This window comes from Xenopus laevis, chromosome 5S (genome assembly GCF_017654675.1).
Source record: "Xenopus laevis strain J_2021 chromosome 5S, Xenopus_laevis_v10.1, whole genome shotgun sequence".
In the NCBI taxonomy this organism is placed as follows: Eukaryota; Metazoa; Chordata; class Amphibia; order Anura; family Pipidae; genus Xenopus; species Xenopus laevis.
In genome coordinates, this window is record NC_054380.1 from 82480204 (window position 1) to 82489518 (window position 9315).

At 36.4% G+C, this 9315-nt stretch overlaps 1 protein-coding gene across 1 annotated transcript in view; it reads right to left on the reverse strand.

The window, feature by feature from the left end:
* The window catches only part of hcrtr2.S (hypocretin (orexin) receptor 2 S homeolog), a gene marked incomplete at its 5' end in the record, with an annotated part of 35849 nt that extends 27593 nt beyond the window's left edge, over positions 1-8256 (reverse strand). The window contains 1 exon segment of the mRNA NM_001246233.1: positions 7792-8256. Coding sequence (NP_001233162.1) covers positions 7792-8008 — 217 coding nt within the window.
* Between the last annotated feature and the right edge of the window lie 1059 nt (positions 8257-9315).

Here is a 9315-nt window from a genome sequence, read left to right on the forward strand (position 1 = left end):
TCAAACTCTAAAATAATGAAGACCAATTAAAGCATTGCTGATAACGGAATTCTATAATATACTAAAGGTTAATTAGTTAAAGGTGATCATTTACAGAAATTATTCCAAATCCAGCCATTGCACACATTTCAGTTGGGCATTTGAAAAGGCTTCAGAATGACCTTTCCCCAGTATAATGAATATTCATTAGATACATTGATTTGTGGCTGTAAATAAAATGCAAAGTGCCAATTACAGTTTATAGTATGTCTGTGGTTCCACTGAAGTGGTATGGTGATACTCTACTGGGTATCCAGGGAACACAGGAACCTCATATTTGTGCAGAGCAGTAACATAGTGGGACAATGCAAGCCACCTGAGCCAAATATCCAAAGGTAAAGGTTGCTTCATTCATTGATAGCATTTTCCATATTACTAATTAGAGTTGGCTTCTAGTGATGAGCAAAATCTTTCACCAGGTTTTGGTGCGAAAAACGCATATCAAAGGAAAATTCTCCAATGAAAGTGAATTTGTTGGTAGATATTTCTAATGCAGTTTTGCAAGAATGTTAGACTTAAACTGGAAACGTATTTATTAAGTCATTGGCAGAACATTACAGTTAGGACCGGATTTCCTTTCCGGCTGCCCCTAGGCCACGCTCCTAGCATTTCTAGCGCCCACACTGCCCCCTTTCTCGCGAACGCACACACGCAAGTGGCGGAGCACTAGGGAGCTGAGCATCTCCAGTGCTCCTCAGAAAGCGGCTGGGCAGCATTCTGCCCCCCCATGTTTTGCCCCCTTTGCCCCCTAGGCCTAGGCCTTTGTGGCCTTGCCACAAAACTGGGCCTGATTACAGTACATCAATAGCAGAAAAAAGGGTTAATCCACCTGTCTTGTACTGTATTATATGCAGTACATAGAGATGTATCAAGAGGTTTATATCAAAACATATATATACATGTATCGGATCCCTTATCAGAAACCTGTTATCCAGACAGTTCTGGAGCCTTCTACCATCGAGTCCATTCTCAATTTTAAAAAGGATTTCCTTTTATTTCCTTTTATTAATAATAATAATAATAATAATAATAAAACAGAACATTGTACTTAATCCTAACTAAGTTGCATGAATCTGAATTGGCAGCAAACAATGCTATTGGGTTTATTTTATGTTTTAAATGATTTTTATCAGACGTAAGATTTGGTGATCCAAATTATTGAAAGATCCATTATCCAGGTCTCAAGCATTTCAGATGATAGGTGATATACTTATATAAATTACTGTATTATGTCATTATCAATGCACATGAACATTGCCCTCTGGCTCATAGAATGGCAGTTTGGAGGCATATCCATAAGTACACGTATGTATGGAAGGATAGGTTTTTATATGTATTGAACTAGATCAGCCTTATAATGTTACTGCTGGATGAAGAGAAAAGAAATAGAAATGCAATCCAAGTTATAAACAAGGTACAATAGGATACTTCCATAATAAATTCAGTCCTATTAATAAAATTAGATAGAGGTATGGGACCTGTTATCCATAATGCTCAGGATAATTAACCTGGGGCTTCCTGGATAATGGATTTTTCTGTAATTTGGATCTTCATACCTTAAGTATACTAGAAAATCGTGTAAACGTTAAATAAACTATTAGACTGATTTTGTTTCCAATAAGTATTAATTATATATTAGTTTGGATCAAGTACAACCTCTCCCATTGACTTATATACAACCTCGGCAGGTCTGAGATTGCGGATTTTCGGATTCAGACTTTTTGCAGCATCAGGCTTTAATAAATCCCAAAAAATTAACGTTTTGCCTCAAAAAGCCTGACTGAACTTTAGTAAAAAACCCCCTAAATGTTAAATATATCACATAGGGGCACATTTCCTACTGGTTGAATATCGAGGGTTAATTAACCCTCGATATTCGACCGGCGAAGTAAAATCCTTCGACTTCGATTATCAAAGTCGAAGGATTTACCGCATTTCCTGCGATTGAACAATCGAAGGAAAAATCGTTCGATCGAATGATTAAATCCTTTGGATCAAACGATTCAAAGGATTTTAATCCATCGATCGAACGATTTTCCTTCGATCAGAAATTTGTTAGAAAGCCTATGGGGACCTTCCCCATTGGCTAACATTGATGCTCGGTAGGTTTTAGGTGGCGAAGTAGGGGGTCAAAGTTTTTTTTAAAGAGACAGTACTTCGACTATCGAATGGTCGAATAGTCTAACCATTTTTAGTTCGAATGGTTCGATTCGAAGTCGAAGTCGTAGTCGAAGGTCGAAGTAGCCAATTCGATGGTCGAAGTAGACCTGTCTATTCATTCACTCGAGCTAAGTAAACGTGCCCATAGTGTTTTAGCAATAGTCATATAAATACTTGGAGGCCTATTTATGAACTGTCCAAGGCCGAAGGTTTTTGAAACTGCGAATAATTCATTAAAAGATCTGATTATAAAAAGTATGAGAACACTAAAAAATATGAGTACCTTTAAAACCTCGAAAAATTCAAATTGATTAAAAGCAGACCAATAAGATCAGCTCAACTCCCATTGACTTCTATAGCACCTTGACAACATTTTTGCATTAGAGGTTTTTGCGTTTTTTACACTTAAATAAATCTCAAATTTTTCAATCTTTTATGAAATATAAGAAAATCACACATTTTTCGAGATCCGTGGAAAAAATAGAAATTTGATTGTTAGTAAGTGGGTCCCTTAGTGTTGTGCTGTGCAGATGCAATACTTTCAGTTTTCTAGTTCATTAGAAAGAATACACAAAGAGAACACTAGATGGCTCTGCACTATCACGTTTGTTCTTATTTGAAGTCCCCTGTGCCTTTCAGATGTCACATTTTCATTCTGGCTACACGTGAAGGACCAGATTTGAATAAATCAGTTACTCTGCATTTACCTCAACGTCACTGTTTGAATAATTTACCGTTATCTTGAAAATGAGGTTAAATTACCAAGCTCAACTCTTAAGAAACACTTTACAATTGATAAAGCCTCAGCCATTTTCTTAAGACACGCCAGAAGATCTAAAATAAACTCAAATTGGATACTGAAATAATTGAATGTTCATAATCTGGCAAAAGGTCACACGCATGAAAAGAAATGCATTGATGAAACGATAACAAAAGCACCCAATGTTAATGGCTTCTCTTACAGAAATCCGTCAATTTAGTTACCTTAAGTTCACAACTATTGGGATGGAGCTACATGAACTCAATGTTAATATTTCGTTTTACAGTATTGATACAATTATATTATTTTTTTTCTATCTTTATTTATTTTATTTTTTTTCAAATATCCAGTCCTAAGGTGTCAAGCAGATTCTTGCTGTCTCTGTCAGTCATAATATTTCAGTCTGATCCCTAGAGATATCATCATAGTGAAATATTGGGTGGCTGCAGTGAGGTCACGAGTTGATGGATATCAATGCCTAAAATTACTCATAGCAACGGTTATGGCAATGTCTGTGAAAAACATAATAAAGAAACTAGAAGACTCCAACAATTTACAAACCACATATTAGGCTTCACAGCTATACCCAAAAACTGTTTTATTTTTCCATAAGGAAATAGATTATCATTCTAATAACTTTCTAATAAACATGAATTACCCCTTTTCATGGTAATAAAGTTAGTTGTAAAGTAATTGCTATTCAAAGCAACATCTGTCTGGCTGTTAATATTTTCTACACTTCCAGTTCTGACTCATGAAATAATGCATTAGAAACCAGCTGATTAACAGATCAGGAGAAAACTGTATCTCCTGTTTCAAGAGTCAGACCCAGAGAACAGTAACAAATAAACACTGCTTTAAAAACACTTTAAAACCACTTTACATTTGTAAACTACAAAAAATGTGTTACAAGACATGATTCAAGGTGTTGGGTACTCATATGTCACATTAAGTAGCGTCAATCATCCACTAGAGCACTGTTGCATTTCCCATTCAAGAGAATGTGAGGTTGCAATTGGGGATTCAGGCACTTCTTATTCTCCGTATAAAATTAGCTAGTGGAAAATCTGCCCTCCATGCCAGCTAAACTTTAAGGGATTAACTATTTGATTATACATTCTTATATAAATAGAACTTGATCAAAACAAGACAAAAGTGGTGGGGGTGATAAATGGGGAAGGAGAGAACAGTATAATATTGTACATATGGTAAAAGTAAGAAAGAACAGGCGATGAATCAAAAGCAGATAGAAAAACAAAACAGCAGGTATGAAAGAGATCAAATGTCTCAATCTAATTCAAATTAGATTTAAATATAAGCTTGTTCCCTAAAATATGTTAAATGGTCTTGAAGCAAATATAAAATAAATCGGAAGAACACATTTGCATTCAGTTACCTATCATTATGTCAGAATATATATAGTCCTCTGCAATGTTGTATCCCTCCTGTCCCTGCAGATTTGCCCATATACAGGTATGGGACCTGTTATTGAGAATGCTCGGGACCTGAGTTATTCTGGATAATGGATCTTTCTGTAATTTGGATCTTCCTACTAGAAAATCATGTAAACTTTAAATAAACTCAATAAGCTAGTATTGCTTCCAATAAGGATTAATTATATCTTGGTTTGGATAAAGTACAAGGTACTGTTTTATTATTACAGAGAAAAAGGAAATAATTTAAAAAATATATATATATTTTTTATTATAATAGAGTCTATGGGAGACAGCCTTTCCATAATTTGGAGCTTCTGGATAACGGGTTTCCAGATAATGGATCCCATACCTGTATTATACTAGATGGACAGGCCCACAAGTCTGAAAACCTAGTCAGTGGCAGACCTACAATTCATTATTATTATTGCTATTTAAATAATATCTATATATTCTGCAGCAGTGCAATTGTCTTCTCAATGAAGCTAAAATTGGACTTAACCAACTATACTGTATATATACAGTATTATTGACTGGCTCTGCTACTCAGCCTGACAGTTTAGATGAGCCTTTACATTATACACCTGAGTGCTGGGAGGTTGCCAGTGAGGGATAGGCAACTGAAAAGTTTCTAAAGGGGTTGGGCTGACTGCTACAACACAGTGTAAAGTTGCATAAGAATATCTATGGCATTTTAATATGCTGGCTGCTATATTCACAACTGCACAGAGAGAGAGTTATATACATATATATAATACTGGGTGCCAGAGCAAGGCTGCTCAAATAACTGGTATTTTCATACTCAGACTGCCAGTTGAAAGATGAGCATGACTGCAGCATTATTACTTACTGGTTGCCATTAAAAAAATGGCAAATAACTGCAACTTTGTAACACGCAGGCTGCCAGATTAAATCTGGGTATATAAGGAGGGAATTATTGTATACTGGCCCGCAATGGAAAGATGAACAATTAATTCTAGAACACTGCACATTTGTAAAGTTCACATACCTACACACATACTGGGCACATATATCTATGGCAATATTAGCAATAATCTGCCACTATAAAGCTGCCAATATAAATACGGTATTACTATATGCATTAGTATTTTTGTAAAGATGTACTGCCAGTCAAAAAAAAATATACTGTATTATTGTGGTATTATTGCATGCTGTCTACCAGTAAAAAGTTAAACATCTAACTATGGCATTACTACATAGTGGCTGCCAGTGGAAAGATGGACAAATGACTGTGTCAAATGTATAGTACTGTATATATTGTCTGTCTGAATGTTTATAACTAAAACTAACATGCTGGGCATGTAGCTGCAGTATGACACACTCCCTTTGAGTTTAAAAGAGGGCATATATATAGCTTTAGCTATTTTGGCTGCTGGAAAAAAATTGGGTATATACAGTATCTTTGGCTGGCAGCATACAGTGAACATATAAATAATGCTGCTATTTCATCTACCTTGGCACCCATACACTTGCTGGATTACTGTGGATCATGTGGATTTATGTGTGTGTTGCAATACCGGCATTATGTGTAAATGTTTTGGAAGATCTGCAAAGGATTAAGTGCAAATGTGCCTACGGGTTTACTGATATTATGGACATATGGCATTACTGTGGATTATGTGCAAGGATACCTGTAGGATTACTGGAGGTTATAAAGTAATATGTACATGGGATTAAGGGTTTTATGTGCCAGGATACCTATATAATTACTGGGGATTATATATTAATATGTATACTAGAATGCTAGGGATTATGTGCCAGGGTCCCTATAGAATTACTGGGCATTATATGTTAATATGTATATTAGTATGCTAGGGATGATGTGCCAAGGTCCCTATAGAATTACTGGGCATTATAGGTTAATATGTACCTGTATATAGGAATGCTAGGGATTATGTGCCAGGGTCCCTATAGAATTACTGGGAATTATATGATAATATGTATATTAGAATGCTAGGGATTATGTGCCAAGGTCCCTATAGAATTACTGGGCATTATATGTTAATATGTACCTGTATATAGGAATGCTAGGGATTATGTGCCAGGGTCCCTAAAGAATTACTGGGCATTATATGTTAATATGTACCTGTATATGGGAATGCTAGGGATTATGTGCCAGGGTCCCTATAGAATTACTGTGGATTATATGTTAATATGTATATGGGAATGCTAGGGATTTAAGACAGAGTATTTGTAGGATTATTGGGAATGATATGATATATAGGATTACTAGAGATTATGTATACTTTTGCTTGGATTACTAGTGTTTGTGTGTATTTGTTTTCAGAAATACTTGGGATTCAGTGGCGATAATATGGGCATATACCTGTAAAATGACTTTTGTTTGAGGCACCAGGGTGCCTGTGGGATTAGGGGATATTATATGAATGTTTTGGTTTCTATGGATTATCTAATTGAAATTTAAGAATTGCTAGGGTTACAGCATGTGTAGGGTTGCTAGAGATTATATGATCGTCGGGCATAATTTGTATACATTGCTGCATTTTTACTGTGAACTATCTGTTTAGGATTCCAGATGATTTCTATCATATGTATCCACAGGATTACTATGGATTATGTGCATATGTGTGTGCAGGATTACCGGTGGTTGTGTGTATTCAGTAAAACAGGGAATCCAGAACTTCACAAGGTCTCTAAACAGGGACGGCAGGATGCAGTGTTGCCATGATGATCCCAAGACTCTGTGGGTGTATAGAGCCTGTATGGGACACCAAGTTTTCTGACAGCAGCGCATGCTGAGCAAGATACCTCTAGTGTGGATCTAGTGCACGAATCAGCTCTGATTGGGAGACACAGTTAAATGAAGAAGGAGAATACTGTACTTAGACTGTTCTGTGCCAGAATGTCATAAAAGAAAGACGCTCACTCGTTCATTTATATTATCTTCTCATTGAATACAAGAACAAGTTATTCTAAAACAGCTTTTTACTATGCATATGCATACATTTAGTAAGCACACACCACAGAGAGTTGCCTGTCTCTGTGTCAGATACCCACAGCATGGTATTTGGCTTTCTTCAGCACAAAGCTGTGCCCAACTACCCCAATCAGTCCTATCATTTCATGCTACAGTGCAACATAATGTATTTAGGAAGCCCCACTGCACAGTCATGCAATTATCTTTTATATCTGCCCAGTACATAGCAATACATATCCTTAGAATGGCAAATGAAGGAACGGAATTGCCTTCAGTCTCATAGCACCTTCTATTGTACAGGCACCAATATATGTCTGTGTGCCCCTTCTCAATCTCCTGTCCATGTAATGACTATAGGAAACAGGTAAACTTCAACAATGCTCCTTTTTACTCTGAAATCCCATTGAGTGCAAAGAAAGGATCTCTATTATATTACTTACCTAGTATATTTCCAATAAGAGCAATGATGAAGACTATGATATAGCCAACGATTAGCACCCATTCATATTGTTTTGGGTGCAGATACTCCCTCCAAAGATAGCGAAGAAATTCATCATCGTAATCAGCATTTGCAGTTAGAAAGGGCTCCTGTGTCCCATTCAGATCTTGTTCAGACCAGTTCCTGTAAAGTAGATGATCAAGTTTGGCTCCTTGCATGCTGCTGTTCATCTGAAGGCTCCCGGTGCTTCTCGCTGTCGATAACATTCATGAAGTAATAATTAGAGGGGCATGGATAACTGCAGATTTAGAGAGGCAGCTGAGGCTTGAAGCACTTTGCCCTGTTCACTCTGTGGAACAGCTGGAACAAGTGGAGAGTGGAGACTGCCAGACTACAGCAGCTTCACATGAAGCACACACACATCCATGGCAGCCTGAACCTTGATTGGGATTTGACATCCTCTCTGCTACCTTGTTAGAACACTCAAGTCACACAAAAGCCGAACAGTCTTGAGGGTGGGGTTTATGCTGAGCAGGAATCAGCCTCTGCTCCAGGGTCCTAATATTATCAAGCCACTGGGACTTGGTGCTCATTCCATTTAATACAAATCCATTCAAATTATGTCTTTCTCATGCTCTAGCGTCAGCTAATAATAGAAACTCTAAAATTATTATCCCATAAATGATATCCTGGCACAGGCTGTAAATGTTCTGTTTTTTTTTTGGAGCCATTTATTACTACCTATTTCTGCTTTCCATCTCCTTTTTATACCCCCCCCTAGTCTATTGCCCTGGATTTCCAGCTTTTCACCAAGAGGTACAGTGCAGTATACACACACACACGCACATATTTTAAAGGTATGGGATCTGTTATAAAGAAAGCTCACACAGACTTAATTTCAATCATGTTATTCTAATTTTTAAAAACAACATCCTTATTCTCTATAATAATAAAAAAAAACAATACCTTGTACAGGGTTATCTGTTATCCTGAATGCTCTGGACCTGGGTCCCTGGATCTTTCTGTAATTTGGAACTTCATACCTAAAGCCTACTAGAAATCATGTAAACATTACATAAAGCCAATAAACTGGTTTTGCTTCCTATAAGAATGACTTGTGTCTTAGTTTGGATCATATACAAGGTTCTGTTTTATTATTACAAAGAAAAAGGAAATCATTTTTAAAAATGTGGAATATGTGATGATATTTTTATCAATATATATATATAAAATAAAATTTAGATATCTGTCAATATACAGAAGGTATATATATATATATATATATATATATATATATATATATATATATACTCTCAATTTGGAATAAAGCATTCGTAGGCCATCACTTCCCTTAGTAAATCAAGTGATTTTATTTTTCACACATCACAGTGCTCCAACATTTCGGTCCCTCTTGAAAAAGGTCCCAAGAGGGACAGAAACGTTGGAGCACTGTGATGTGTGAAAAATAAAATCACTTGATTTAATAAGGGAAGTGCTGGCCTGGGATTGCTTTATTCCAAATTGA